The sequence below is a fragment of the Mya arenaria genome, chromosome 15, assembly GCF_026914265.1.
Source record: "Mya arenaria isolate MELC-2E11 chromosome 15, ASM2691426v1".
Lineage (NCBI taxonomy): Eukaryota > Metazoa > Mollusca > Bivalvia > Myida > Myidae > Mya > Mya arenaria.
The window spans coordinates 55,204,085-55,219,947 of record NC_069136.1 but is presented as its reverse complement, the minus strand read 5'-3'; the positions used below and the strand labels follow the sequence as shown (position 1 = coordinate 55,219,947).

Sequence of the window (15,863 nt, the reverse complement as noted above, 5' to 3'; positions counted from 1 at the left end):
CTCGACTAGTTTTTTTAGCAATTTTTCTTCGTAATCAAATCTTGAACAACTCGGCTGCGATCCGAACACATTTTGATATTTTAGTAAACAAAGATCATTAAAAACATAAGTGAATTTCATTTTGTCAGCGCGAATAGCATATGATACATTAGTTTACTGCACTATCAGTTTTTTTTTTAAGATTGATGTCTTCCTGTATCACTTAAGCTTTACGCTTTTGTTTAGGTTAAAGGCACTTTATTATGTGACGTCACGCGCATCTGCTTAACCACACTGCTTTCCACTATCTCACCAAAAAAGGCAATAGTTATTTATAACCAGAGCAAAAATTATAGCTTTTTTTTGTTTAAACTTAATCATTTTAAAACGACTGTGAAACAAATTATCGTAACATTATATTAATCACTCTCGTTGGCACGATGTTACTCGGGGGTGTGGTCTTGTGTTGTGATGAAGACCAAAGTGCTCGGAGGAAACCCACTTTTTCGACTAAATAACCATATAAAAAACACACTTGCGCCCAGACCGGGAAACAAACCCGAATGGTCAAGTTTGGAATGATCTGCGAATGGTCTGCGCCAAACGGACAATGTTGGAAATGTAAACAAACATACTATATGCCGACAAGCTGTTTGGCACCTGGATGCAAACAACGTTTTATTAAGAATTCTAAAATTCATTTCCATTGATTTCTTAATGATAACGGGTGAAGTTCAATTTTCAAAAATCTTTTCGGCTAAAGGTTCTCAACGATGAAATTTAACTGTGGGGGGGGGGGGGGGATTCCGATTATGACCGACTATGCAGTCAACACATCACCTCTAGTAGATAGTATTGTATATAACGTATTTAAATGTCTTGTAGAGTGCAGTGCAGTGGTCAAGCAGGAACTGTGTACAATTTATGATCATCCTGATGTTGGCCAATATAATTCACAGTCATTCTAAATAGTCAACTGTTTAAAGAGGCGTTCGATTGTAAGTGTTAGGACGTTCTTTATGAAGTTACACTGAAAACAGAATTTAGAAAAAGTTATATTTTTTATGTAGAGGGTTGTTGAACAGATACACAAGTAATTAACTCTTCACATGATTATGCTTTGTTGCTGTTTTTATTTGCTAACAGTAAAGGTAAATGACAGGTACTCGATTGTTTTAATTATGATTATTCCATCTCACAGATCCAGGCCTCAAAAGACTCAGTTTGAAAGACTGATAGCATATCCATGGAAAAGGAATACCAGCGTGTTCTGGGTGAAAACATGGACTAAAAGGCAAACTGGTAAAAGAGAGGTTCAGTTTCAAGAATCTTAGGAAGCCAATGTCTAATAAACCTTGCAATCAAGTTTCTATGAAAATGGAAATAGAACGTTACGATGCCGCATATGAATATTTTCCTTCAGCGCTGGGTACACGAACGCTGAAGCCACTTAATATTTATCACACATTTCTTTTTTATCTTTTGTCGTTATTTATTAATTGAATGATAAGATCGTGATTTGTCAATTATACCTGTACGTGAAAATGTATGTCCTTCTTTCTTCAATTCGTCTTTCGCGTTACAGTAAATTAATTGTGCATTTATTTAATGGCAGGTTGTTTCACAATTAAATCTCCATTCTTGTTATTTATATAGTGTGCTCCAATGATTTTCTTTACCTTTTTCGAGACATATTCCAATTAACATAAACATAACATAACAAAACATAACAATTATTCAGCATTAAACGTTTACACATTCATAGCCAACATAAATTATATCACTTTGTCGTAAAAAGCATAGACATGGTCAATAAAGAGATGTTGTATAATTTCTAACATATTTGTAACAATGGTTTCAGTTATCACATAATGTTAATTTCGTGATCGTAATGTTAATGCAAAGTACAAGAATTTACTAATATTTCGTAATGGTTTTTTTTAATCTGATGACATCAAAGTTTTAAACTTTTGTTTTGTAGGCCAATGGCAAAAATAAGGTTTAAAGTATTCTTTCCTTAGACTATTATAATACGGGCATACTAGAAGGAAATGATATTCGTTTTCAATGACATTCATGTTGCAATAGGTACAAATTCTATCTGCCCTCGGTATATTATGATGTCTACCCGTTTCGATCAATAAATCGTGGGATGAAAATCGAAATTTTGTAAGTGCTATTCTAAATTTGTTCGTTTGTATCGCATCTGGGTAATTTTCTTGTTTAAGTTCATTTTTGTACCAACAGTATGTTTCTAATCTATTTGATTCGTTAATATCTGTATTCCACGATTGTTTAAATATATCAATAATTCTTTGTTTTATTATTTGGATGGGGATTATTTGTATATCTTGAGTGTACCATAGATCAGACATTCCAATTTCATCTAATATAGTTTTTACATGGTAAGCCCAATTTAATCCGTTATAGTTATTGTTGTTATCGATATCGTTCTTTAACATTGTATAAGTATGCTTGGAAAGAGAATTATTATCAAAATTCAATATTCTTATCCAGTACTTAATAATTATTATTTTACGCTATATTACCATTGGATGGCTGCCTAATTCTCCATATAACGCAGATAAATTGGTGCTTTTTCTGACATTAAGAATTTTCCTCATAAATTTACAATGAATTAATTCAATGTCTTTTGACGGGTGTTATCCGAATATTTCTGCACCATAGTTTAAGATGAAGCCAATAAGACTGTCAAAAAGTTTACATTTATCTTTTATGTTAAGGTTTAATTGATTAAAAACAATAAACAAATTATGTAAGGCATACATGGAGTGTTCTGATACATATGTCTGTGTTCTATTCCAGTTGCCATTCTTAAATAAAATTATACCTAGATATTTGAAGGTTTCAGTTATTTCTAAATTTGTATTATTAAATGTAAAGTTATATTTAGTTTTTCTACCTCTCTCAAATATCATTATTTTAGTTTTTGCTGTGTTAACTTTTAAATCCCATAGGCCACAGTATACTTGTAGATCATTTAGCATATTTTGTAAGGCTATAGATGTCTGGGCAAAAATGACTGCATCGTCAGCAAATAAAAGTAAGTATAATTTTACATCATTTATACTACCAACACCATCTATATAATGATTAATGTTCGATAATATATCATTCACGAAAAATAAAAAGATCAGACTGGAACTAGGGTCCCCCTGTTTCACACCGATGTTTGACGTAAAGAATGGAGACAGGTTTGTTTTATATCATACACATGCTTTGACAGAACTATACATTGCTTGAATGGCCTTAACAAACCGCGTGCTTATATTTTCAGTATTATATTATATTGTTGTTCTATCGATTTTGAAAAATGTTTCGATAAAATCACTATATCACATCTATATATATTCTAATTGAAGGAAACCTTACTTTTAATTTTAGTTCGTAATGATCTAATTATCGTCTACCAATATCCTATAAACTTGCACCTTTGGGTCGAATTTTAAACAAATCTTTGTTTTCCCACCCACGGTTCATGCAATTTCGGTAGATGAGTAGTTTTCAAAAATAGTGTTTATATTCTAACCTATTTAATAAAATTACATGTTAATAATGACATCAATCGTTAAAAAATCTGAAGATCTTGTCAATGCATTGTTTAAAATTCGTAGTATCTTATATCTAAGAATACCAACCCATGTGAACCTCAGAAGACCGAGAGATGCATGCTTTAGGTAAAAGGATGTAACTAATACCGACTATGAAAAGGCGTAGTGTTAAGTGAACTCTTAGTTGCCTCCCTTATAACTCCATACTAAAGAACTTTGTATGAAAATAAGCTGTCGATCTACAAATGCCCCTTGAGTGCTGATTCACAGCGGATGTAGATTCAAAAAATTGAAAGAAAAAAATCAATATTCAAATTTCCAAACGTATAGTGGTAAAATATAAACGTTAACTATAAGTTTATACTCGTTTTTACAAGCCATTAATATACCAATGTTAAAATGGCCAAGTATTGGTCGGATATTTGTCAACAATATACTAACGAGTCAAAGTTCCTTCCGAGCATGTGATAAAGTAAGATTATAACAACATGAACATTTAAACACATTTGCACAAAATAATGAGTAATACTAAGATGGGATATCAAATTGGAGAATGCGACGTCAGAAATGTTATATTCTATGCTTACACAGACGTAAGAAAGGTAATATTCTAAGTTAACAGATACGTAGGAAATGTTGCATTCTAAGTTAATAGAGAAGTGGGAAATGTTGTATTCTAAGTTAATAGAGACGTGGGAAATGTTGTATTCTAAGTTAATAGAGACGTGGGAAATGTTTTATCCTAAGTTAATAGAGACGTAGGAAATGTTGTATTCTAAGTTAATAGAGACGTAGGAAATGTTGCATTCTAAGTTAACAGAGACGTGGGAAATGATGCTTTCTAAGTTAATAAAGACGTGTGAAATGTTTTATCCTAAGTTAATAGAGACGTAGGAAATGTTGTATCCTAAGTTAATAGAGACGTAGGAAATGTTGCATTCTAAGTTAACAGAGACGTGGGAAATGATGCTTTCTAAGTTAATAAAGACGTGTGAAATGTTTTATTCTAAGTTAATAGAGACGTAGGAAATGTTGTATCCTAAGTTAATAGAGACGTAGGAAATATTGCATTCTAAGTTAACAGAGACGTGGGAAATGATGCTTTCTAAGTTAATAAAGACGTGTGAAATGTTTTATCCTAAGTTAATAGAGACGTAGGAAATGTTGTATCCTAAGTTAATAGAGACGTAGGAAATGTTGCATTCTAAGTTAACAGAGACGTGGGAAATGATGCTTTCTAAGTTAATAGAGACGTAGGAAATATTGCATTCTAAGTTAACAGAGACGTGTGAAAAGTTATATTCTAAGTCAATAGAGATGTAGGAAATGTTGCATTCTAAGTTAACATAAACGTCATAAATGTTATATTTTAAGTTAACGGAGACGTAGGAAATGTTATGTTCAAAGTTGACAAAAACGTTCGAAATTTTATATTCAAAGTTAACAGACACGTAGGAAATGTTATATTCTTAGATTTCAGAGATGTATGAAAAGTTCTAACTGAAGCTAAATAAAAATACAAGAACATTTTAATCATGTAAGCGAAACCAACATTGACAAACGATTATTGAATCTTGCCGTCGTTATACTTGGGAAATATGTGATATATAGCGGATATTATAATAGGACGCTTTTTTGGTGACCTGCATCACGTCTCGTTCGGTGAGTAAACATGTATCCGTCTCGACCTGCAGTTGCGACGGATACGTGTTTGCACACAGAACGCGACGTGATACAGGTCACCAGAAAATCGTTTTATCGAAATTTTCAATTTATTATATACCTGCCTATTTAATTATTCCTTTTTATTTCTCGGTTTCAATTTCATTTAAATTTACCGCCATCTGCCAAATGCGCGTATGCATTCGAATGTGTTACATAGTTTTGTGTATTGAAGTCAAGGGAGGCTACTACGGCGAAACGAAGTCAGAAGTTACAGAATTCACTTTATTGAGCAAAATAAGAACGAAATATTTTATGTCTTAGCAAAATTAACAAACTGCTAATATGGAAACAATAATTAAATTTCACATCACAAACACACACACACACACACACACACGCGCACACACACACACACACACACACACACACACACAAAAGGTACTTATTTTACGAGTATACACTAATCGTCAGTTCCTGTAGACGTAACGCGGCCATTTTTAACAAAGTACATAATACTGGGATTTTTTGACGATCATTATATGCAGAATTGAGGGAAATTCGTGATTCAATCGCTATTTCAATCGATGACGAGAATTCACTTTCTTCTTTGTATTGGCGAGCTGCTCATATTTATGATACTAAACATGGATATTGCAACATTTTATGAACTTCGAAATGGCAAACAACTAGTTCACTGAACTAAAGAGTAAAGTAGCTGTCTAGATAGATTGGAAGTGTGCTCTGCTTTGTGCTTATCCGCATGGTCATTTGAAGAACCTGAGAACCATGTTCCTAAAAAGTTAAATGCTTCAGGAGCGTGAGTTAAGTTAGATCATTTATTTAAACCAGGTTTTCTTTTGTCATCCTATTGTTAGCAACGCGAAAGTAGTTCCGAGACTACACACGGTACTCACATGATACGGAATCAGAAAACGACAGTTTCATGATACGGATTTTTCAATACGGCGTGCGGTATTTTCACTGTTGGATATGGAAAAGGAATTTGATAGGCATATAAAAAAAATAAGATTATACACTCATACAAATGTTGTGTTCCATACCATTCTGCATCAACGCTATAGTCATTTGCCCAACAGCTATTTATGTCCGTTGTCAATGTGATATGTCAAATGCATACCACTGTTCAACATATCAAAGCATTTTTCTTTTTAATATTTCAAAAGCCATCCAGAGAAATAGGTTCGACCACGTGATGCTTGGCTAAGTATGCCACACGTGCTGTCGGCACCGCGACGTACATACACGTGGTCTCCCACGTTGACGTCAACGACAACTGACGCACTTGAAGAATGAACGTCATTGATCTCTTGGGAGTCCGCGAAAACCTCACCTGCAAATATACAGATGTATCAGAAGAGGGCTAAAAGCGAATCGTTTTAAAGTGAAAAAAGAAGCAGTTGCACATAATTCGCTACGCTTAACAGTTCATGTCCTTTAAAACTGATTGAGCTCTTGCATGTATTTTTTAGTTTACCAAAAAACGTGATTACAATAAAAATTATGTTGTTTTATCCGACGCTAATGTTATGTATCCAACCCTTTTTGTATAACCAGCGGACATTATTTTCCTGACCGATACCCTTATCTCCCTTTCAGGACATCTTTTGGTAGTGTCTTCCTTTGGACATATGTGTAAGTGTATTTATGGAATACTCTAGTTACAGTTAATCAATAAGAAAAGGCGACTGTTTACATGTGTAGACTACTTTCAGACACAACTGTATCCCAAATGAAGTCCCATGTATCAACCCTATTGATTTTGCAGTGAATTCGGCAAACATGATCTTTTTTGGCCTTATAATAAATATGCTTCAATCATATTCTTTCGCACCGCATAACTACATGTTAACGGGTGTATATCTTAAGTTGTACTATACAAATAATTGATAGAATATTCAAAAAGAAATGCGCGTTTAAAATTGAATCATAGATAGCAATATTCATTACCTTTGACGTCACCGTTGACGACAATTTCAACACCGACGTATTTTTTCCCCTGAGAGAAAAGTGACACGGCGAATGCGTACGTTCCGTTCACGGGAACAACAAATGCGCCGTCATGGGCGTTGTAAGCTTTCCCCACATTGGTCACCTGGCGATAAAAACCAAATTTTTCCACAATATGTATTGTACCAATATAGTTGTTTAAACACTCATGCTCACATTGTTTGCTTGTATATTAACTCGTTTTGCGGTGCTTAGTATTGGTGACACCATGGTGATAAAACTACAGAACCAAGCCGAGTAGCCGGTATATGCGTATGCAAATATTAAATTATTGTAACTAATGAAAGCTTAAAAATTACTAAATAAACTTTTCCATCAATTATTTCATGGTGAAGGAATTGGAGGAAAACGATTACTTAGTTATTGACAATGACACATGCTTAAATAAACGGCTGTGAACACGTATATCTTTTCATATTACATGCGTTCTTATTGGACGAGAGATAACATGGATCGACTAATATACGAAAGGACACAAAACATTAAACGGCGAAAAGCATACCCTGTAACATATACAGGTGAACCCCGTTGGCTCGAACTCGCTTGGCTCGAATTCATCGATTGCTCGAACTGGATGATAAGGACCGATTTCTATAAACTAAATGTAAGCATTACCGCTTGGCTCGAATTTTCTGAGGCTCGATGTATTTTCCCCGGTCCCTGGGAGTTCGAGCCAACGGGGTTCGACTGTAAACGTAATATTTCGCGATATTTTGAAATCCTAACATGATGTAATTTTATATAATAGCAAAACTAGTAGTATATAGTGTATCAATGTGATAATTAAAGCATCAGATTATAAAAGCCTGTCCTTTAATGGAGCTATGGCATCGGCAACAATGCTGATTTAAAAAAAAAAAATATATATATTATTGCTAAAAACTCATGTCAACTATATTCTTTCGGTATTAGATTTACGTATTTTTATACTAAAAAACCGTTCAAATGATGCCAAAAATTTATGGTCACCAAGATTCCAAGATTCACAATCACGAACCTTGTTTATTTGTCAGCTATTTTAACAACACCAATTAAATGCTTTTTCTATGAAAATCATTTTACCAGGACATCAAAAACGAGGATCTGATGAACCCCCGGACACACATTGGCGCTAAGGTAAGCATAGAAGGCAACTCCCTGTACGCCGCACTTGCAGGCTGTAGAATAGAAAAATACGTACGTGAACATGTATGTTAAGCTACACCTATTTGAGTTTGTAGATCGTTTACTTTGTGGAATTTCTCCATAAATTGAACTAGAAGGCTCGCTGATACCTTCATTAATGTCCTCATTGTTCAATTGCACTCTTTCTGTTTCTGTGTTGTTTTCTTCCTCATATATTGTGTAAGTGTATCGCTGTACAATAAAATATGATACAATATCATTTCTTTGTGCTTTCGTACATGTAATTCTAAACTTGTACAATGTCCACATAACTAGCTCTAGATGACGTAATGCACAAAAGTAGCCCATGCGTGCACGTACCCGTGCAAGTAGTGGTTCGCAAACTCTCTAATAATGCATGATTCACGTACTGCAAAACGTACTGTGAACACTGAAAGATAAACGTATATTTGAGTCGCTCTTATTGTACTATTAGAATTATGAAATTTTGATTTTGAAGCCAAACACTTATTTTAATACGGCTTTCTTCAAGCTGAATCTACATTTGAGAAATAAAAATACCCTCATATTTTCAAATAGTCTTACTGAAAGATCTAAGTCATTTAGTTAGTAATGAAGCAGAAAATTTACTATTATAGTTCAAAATGGAAAAAAAAAATTGTTATACACGGAAGACCTGTACAGTTTGGTGCATACATGATTGTACTTTGTTGGTCTGTTGATTGTGTTAGCGATATTAACAAACACGCTGTGAGGAAATTAAATCATATCACGCCACGTCTATACAAATTGGTATTGTCTTATTGGTTTTGTAGGTTCAACCACATTAAAATTCTAAAAAGCGGCCAGACAATTTATTAAAACAAGAGCACCGCTTGCGGGTGCTAAACGCTCGTCTGATCTTATCGTTTTACGCTTTATTTCTTTCATATAAAAAAATCTTCAAAATCGGATTTAATACAATGTATTTATGTTGTATAATAACTTCAGACAACTGCTATTTTCCAAGTGTCAAACAAACATTTACCATGTGGAAATAAATACAAGTTCAAAAACATGATAATGAGATCCTCAAGTCGGACAGACGGCTGTCCTCATCAGCTGAGTTTTGTGTATAGACAGCCAAATGAGATAAGCTGATTAATTCCTGTTGACTATTCACTTTATATTTTACAAGTTTATAATTTTGATATAGAAAAAATGGTTAGATAAATATTGTAAGTTTCTGTACAATAAGTATAGTTAAGTCATTACTGAGTCAAACTTGTTTAAGTTTAGAAGGGACATTAATCCATCCTAATACATTACAGGGTTATGTAACTTGTAATTTTTTTTGTATATTTTACTCTGCATTTTTATATGCATACACACTTACTATAGTATGTACATGCTGTCAAATGTTGTCCCGGAGTATTTTCACTAACCTGCCACGTTGTCTTCTAGTTCTGTCAATCGGTCTTGCATCCGTGACATAGTTGCATCCATCTCGACTAGTTTTTTTAACAATTTTTCTTCGTAATCAAATCTTGAACAAATCGGCTCCGATCCGAACACATTTTGATATTTTAGTAAACAAAGAACACTAACAACACAAGTGAGTTTCATTTTGTCAGCGCGAATAGCATATGATAAATCAATTTACTGCACTATCTTTTTTAATATTGATGTCTTCCTGTATCACTTAAGCTTAACGCTCGTGTTAAAGTTGTAGGCACTTTGATATGGGACGTCACGCGCACCTGCTAACACAATCCGCTGTTCACTAGCCCAAAAGAAATATGGCAATGGTTATTTAACCATAGCTTATGTTGACACCACCAGAGCCTCTGTCGTGTAGAGTGCAGTGCAGTGGTCAAACAGAAATTGTGTACAATTTATGACCATCCTGATGTTGGCACACTATCATTCACAGTCATGATACATAGTCGTTTGATTGTAAGTTCTATATGAAGTTACACTGAAAAAAGGAATTTAGGAAAAAATACATTTTTTATGTAGAGGGTTGTTGAACAGATACACAAGTAATGAACTCTTCACATGATTATGCTTTGTTGCTGTTTTTATTTGCTAACAGTAAAGGTAAATGGCAGCTACTCGATTGTTTTGATTTTAATTATTCCATCTTTTACACTCACAGATCCAGGCCTCAAAAGACTCAGTTTAAAAGACTGATAACATATCCATGCAAAAGGAATACCAGCGTGTTCTGGGTGAAAACATGGACTCGAAAGACAAACTGGTAAAAAAGAGGTTTGTCGGACCGTATTTGGTACAAAAACGAATATGGTACAAATGTACCATATTCGGTCGAATATGGTACAAATGTACCATATTCGGACCGAATATGGTACAATTTTCGACCGAATATGGTACAAACATTGTACCATATTCGGTTGGAATAAGTTTTTCTATGCTCGCCAAAACGTATTTGGTACATACCAAAAAAACTCATAAAATGAAAATGGCCTACGTATATGGTACATAAATTATGTATTTCTTAATAAATGAAATAGTCTGCCAATGTGTAAACTTTTTTTCAAACTCAAATACATTGTATTAACCTAATATTGGAAGTGACAAAAGTATCATCATCATCATCATCATCATCATCATCATCGTCGTCGTCGTCGTCGTCGTCGTCGTCGTCGTAACTAGCAGTAACAGAAACAGCTAACCTAACCACACTTTACATGGATTTTGCTGGTTGTGTAACTGTTTCGCCGGCTAGCTCAGTCGGTTGCGCGTCAGATTGGCACGCAGGCGGCCTGGGTTCGATTCCCGGGCGGGCCAGATACTTTCGTGGAGATTGGTCACGAAATGATTTCTACGGCCATTCTTCCCCTACCGCTGTTTCAAGTAGGGCAGTTGTCAATTACTGGCGAATGTATCTGCTTAGTACTGGTTACTAAGTACTAGTACTCTAAGACTAGAGACGTGCTTGCTCCAGGTAACTCTGTAAAAGTTTGAGGATTATCGCATTTTGGTTATGTTCATAGAGTGTGAACTTGTAAGGGTAAAGGTAGGCGAGCAAATCCATGAAGCGCGCCAGCGCTTCTTGGAAAATTTGATCGTTTAATACCCCTCGGTATTAATGCTTATATTTTAATACATTTTAATAATAATTGGTAGGTTTTGTCCAGATATGATTGCTTTAAGCAAACGTCGTTGCAGGAATGTCGACGTCGCATTCGATTGGTCGAATGACGTCGCGTCAGCCATATTAATGATTTCGTGCATTGTTTGGGTCAATCTAAAACTTCTGACAAGAAGATATTGCATGAGAAAATCCGAAAAATAAACAAGAAATTGGGCCGAAAAAATAACTAACGAAATTCATATTTCATGCATTTGCAGTTGTTTTACGATAGAATTTCTTCGATATAATTCAATATCCTTTGGTCAGTAGTTTTAGATTGACCCAAACAATTCACAAGATCATTAATAGCAATTTTCAAATTTTTAAAACTTTTTTTTTCGAAAGTGTATTTTCACCAAAATCCGATTTAAGAGATTTTGAGCTCTTTTAAATGAATATATCTCTCCAAAAATAAGGATGTTTGACTGGCTGCTTTAGACAGGTGTGACTGTATTCCTAAACATTAGGCGAAAAGAAAAAAATTGTCTGGTTCCGGTGACCCGACCCTACCTATTTTTTTCGCCCGACCCTAAACTTTTTTTTATTTGAATACGAAAAAATTGGTCCGATTTTTTACTCAATATTCAAGAGAATTGTAAAGAACGTTTTTAAAGCGTTCATGTAAACATTCTAAAAATAAAACAAAACTTAATAATTTTAGTTTAAGTTTTGAATCTATAATATGTTGTCTTGATTAAGGGAAAGTAAATTTTGAAAATAGAAATACATTGATCTTGTGGCAAGGTTCGAATCAAAACCTCATATTTTTAAATAAATGTACGAATTTGCACAGCACTAAAGCATTCAACGTAAAGCATTCCCTGCGACTTCTTTTTACGCTGATATTCAGTCAATTTAAAATGTTCTACAACCCATGATTTTGCCATATAATTGCATAAATACTGTACTAGTCATAGCAAGCACCGAAAATGGTCTCGTTTATAGCGAATTATATTTTCAAAATATAACACGTACAGAAAGAAACAATTATTAAACCTATAGGGTTAAATGTGCATAAAACTCCTCCAGCTTGCACACTATGCATGTTTACAGTACATAAAAAGCTTAGTGTTGCACGCACAGAAGACTTTAATCACACAAAATATTCATTAAAATAACGTTATTATATCACCTTTCACTCAGCATCAGTAAAAATAAATAAATAAATAAAATAAAAAGAAATGCCGACCTACCCTACCTACTTTTTGGGGGCATGTCACCGGAACCAGACATAATGTTTTATTTGGCCTTACTTTGTAAAGTTGATTTGTCGTTCCGACGTCATATTGCTGAGAAGCCGACAAAGCTTTGAAGTTTCCGATTTTTTCTTTGATAACGTGCCGCTTTAAAAAGGCGGGAATTTTGCACACGAGTCTTACTCAGAAGTCAGTAACCATATTTGACTTGGCGGTCGGCAAGAAAAGTTGTGATTTTCGACTAGAAAGAATTGAAATCCAAACTTTCTTCAAACTTCAAAAGAATTCTTGACAGTAAGTACTGTACATAATTTTAATTTTCAGTTGTCTTAATATGCATTGATGTTTTAACATGCATTGATTTTTATGTTTTATGCCCCCCCCCCCCCTCAGAGTGCATTTGCAGTTGTCCGTCCGTCTATCCAATTGTCCGTGGCATTCCTTCCGGGTGCGTAACTCCTAAACTGCTAAAATATTTAAGCTACAGTCATGAAACTTCATGAAAAATGTTGTCCATCATCAGCTCTCAAGATACATTTCAGCTCACCTGAGCACAAAGTGATCAAGGTGAGCTATTGTGATGGCAAGTTGTCCATCGTCCGTGCGTGCGTGCGTCCGTACGTGCGTCCGTCAACAATTTCTTCAAACGATTTCTCCTCCTAACCCGCTAAGCCAAATTCAATGAAACTTGGCAGGAATAGTCCTTGCATCAAGCTCTACCAAAGTTGTTTAAAGAATTCCATTTCATGAAGAACTCTGGTTGTCATGGCAACGAAAAGGCAAATCATAGTGAAATCTTTAAAAATATTCTTGTCCGAAACTGCAAGGCCTTGAGGTTTGATATTTGGTATGTGACATAATTTTGGTATGTGACATAATTTTGGGGTCCTATACTAAGATTGTTCAAATTATGCCCCTGGGGTAAAAATTGGCACCGTCCCGTGCCTGTGTTGAATATTTACATAATATACATCTGCATACTTCTACTGTTTCATTTTTGTTAACTTTTCTTCTGAAAACAAAATGCACGAACTCCCAAGCCAAACATTGGGCAAGATTTGCCCATGAAAACAGACATTTATTTTAAAGATTCATAAATAAATTATATACCGACTGGTAAAGCTTGTCAGACGTTAGCATTTCAAATTGCAATGCTTTTTTAGTTCATTTACGTTCAAATGACTGTGTGGATTTCCATATAACCCAGAAAATAAACGCTAATCACTGTAAAATGAAAATTAAAGTAAAAAGCAGCATAAAATAAATGAAAACATACTTGAAATACTTATACTGCTCTGTCGGACAGTATTTGGTACAAAAACGCTTAGTTTAACTATATAATTATTATATAGAGAAATTTAAAAATATATATCTTTTTCTCTAAAACCACTTTGCCCAGAGCTTTGATATTTGTTATGTGACATTTTCTATTGAACTTTCGACTTTTGATGAATTAAACCTTGACCAAGTGACTTAATTTTGAAGCTTTTGCCTTTATTTTCCTTACAGTTATTACAGCTCAATCTGATTTTGGTGAAAAATACACTTTCGAAAAAAATTGTTTCAAAAGTCGCTATTAAAGTATTAATGATTTTGTGAATTGTTTTCGGTTAATCTAAAACTACTGACCAAAGGATATTGAATTATATCGAAGAAATTCTATCGTAAAACAACTGAAAATGCATGGAAAATGGATTTCGCGTTAGATCTACTAACGCGATATTTTCGGCCTATTCCATTCCTATTCAATAAATAGGACAAAAATACCAATTTTGGTGTATTTTAATTGAAAAATAAAAAATCTTGTTATTTTTTCGGATTGTATTTGATGTCATGCAATGTCCTCTGGTCAGTATTTTTAGATTAACCCAAACAATTCACAAAATCATTAATAGCGACTTTTGGAAACAATTTTTTTCGAAAGTGTATTTTCCACCAAAATCAGATCGAGCTCCTTTAATCTGTAGATTTGAACATTTTAAATTTTATGGAGTTTATAGGTCTTTGACCTTCGAACCCTGCCTAGTCGTGACTTCTGGTGAGCGACCTAGGCCCCCAGGGCCCCTTCTTTATATCCCTTCCATCCACGTAGCATTGGTTTCTACAGACCGTTTGTCCGTTGACCGCCATAAGTTTGCCCGCTATTTTTCCCCTGAATTTGAATTCGGTTGGATTTCAATGAAACTTTACATGAAGTACTTGCTACTTTCATTGCGCATATTGCCCGGAAGTTCGGATTGTAAATTTTAGCGGAGCTATCAGACGAGTGATTTTAGCTCAGCTCATGTCGTGAGACATTCGTTTTCGACACGCGGTGTTCAATACAAGCTCTATTAACTAATGAAGTATAAATGTATAATAACTTATTATATTATTTCAGATGAAGGAAGCAATTAGGAGAAAAAGGAAGCAATTAGGGTGCTTGCCCAGGTCGAAGTACGACATTATTGTCAGATGTTTAAACGGATCGTTCGATGTCCCTGTGAAGAAACGGACACCTGAAGAGAATAATTGTTTGGCCATGATTAGAAAACGTAAGGACTTCGAGCTTGGTGACCGGGGTTCTTTATTGTGTGGCGGAAAGCAAGTCCTTGTGAAAGAAGATCTTCCTAGATTTGTTGAGAAGATGTTCATGGAAAACAAAGGATGTGGAGCAAGGGTTATTTACAACAAACTGAAAGTAAATTACACGGGGTTCTCGGAACAAGCTATCCTTGAAATACTGTACAATAGCAAGTATTACCATGAGAAGTATCCGAGATTTACAAACAAGCCAACGCCAAAGACAATTACAGAAGAGGAACCAGGCAAAAGATGGCAGATTGACTTAATTAACATGAAAAATCAAAGTGTTAGCTACAAGGGGTCCACATACAGTTATATTCTACAAGTCGTGGACGTTTATTCTAGGTACGTTATGCCAAAACCCCTGAAAACGAAGAGTTCGGGTGAAGTTGCAAAGGCATTAGAGGACGTGTTGATGGTTAACCTTGCCCCTGACATCATCCAATGTGACAACGGACTGGAATTTAAAGGCCCTAGTATGAAACTTTTGTTGAACAAGTACAACATCAAAATGATCAATAGTAGGCCGTATCATCCTCAATCACAGGGCAAGTGTGAAAGGTCAAACAGTGTTATAAAGGCCAAGATTCTATTTGC

At 34.7% G+C, this 15,863-nt stretch overlaps 1 protein-coding gene across 1 annotated transcript; it reads right to left on the bottom strand.

Annotated features, from left to right (window-relative positions):
• Window positions 1-5,484: 5,484 nt before the first annotated feature.
• On the bottom strand, window positions 5,485-10,048 carry LOC128220271 (complement C1q-like protein 4). Its single transcript, XM_052928602.1, has 4 exons — window positions 9,794-10,048; window positions 8,307-8,401; window positions 7,185-7,329; window positions 5,485-6,567 (listed from the first exon to the last, which is right to left on the bottom strand). The coding sequence occupies exons 1-4, from the start codon at window positions 9,972-9,974 to the stop codon at window positions 6,386-6,388; spliced, it is 603 nt and encodes a 200-aa protein (XP_052784562.1). The 5' UTR covers window positions 9,975-10,048; the 3' UTR covers window positions 5,485-6,385.
• Window positions 10,049-15,863: the final 5,815 nt, after the last annotated feature.

Excerpts from the sequence above, each read along its gene's own strand:
- LOC128220271 (XM_052928602.1), bottom strand. The coding sequence starts at position 9,974 with ATGAAACTCACTTGTGTTGTTAGTGTTCTTTGTTTACTAAAATATCAA. Across the intron at positions 8,402-9,793 it reads ACTAGAAGACAACGTGGCAG|CCTGCAAGTGCGGCGTACAG; the intron begins GTTAGTGAAAAT and ends TCTATTCTACAG. Across the intron at positions 6,568-7,184 it reads CGTCAACGGTGACGTCAAAG|GTGAGGTTTTCGCGGACTCC; the intron begins GTAATGAATATT and ends GTATATTTGCAG.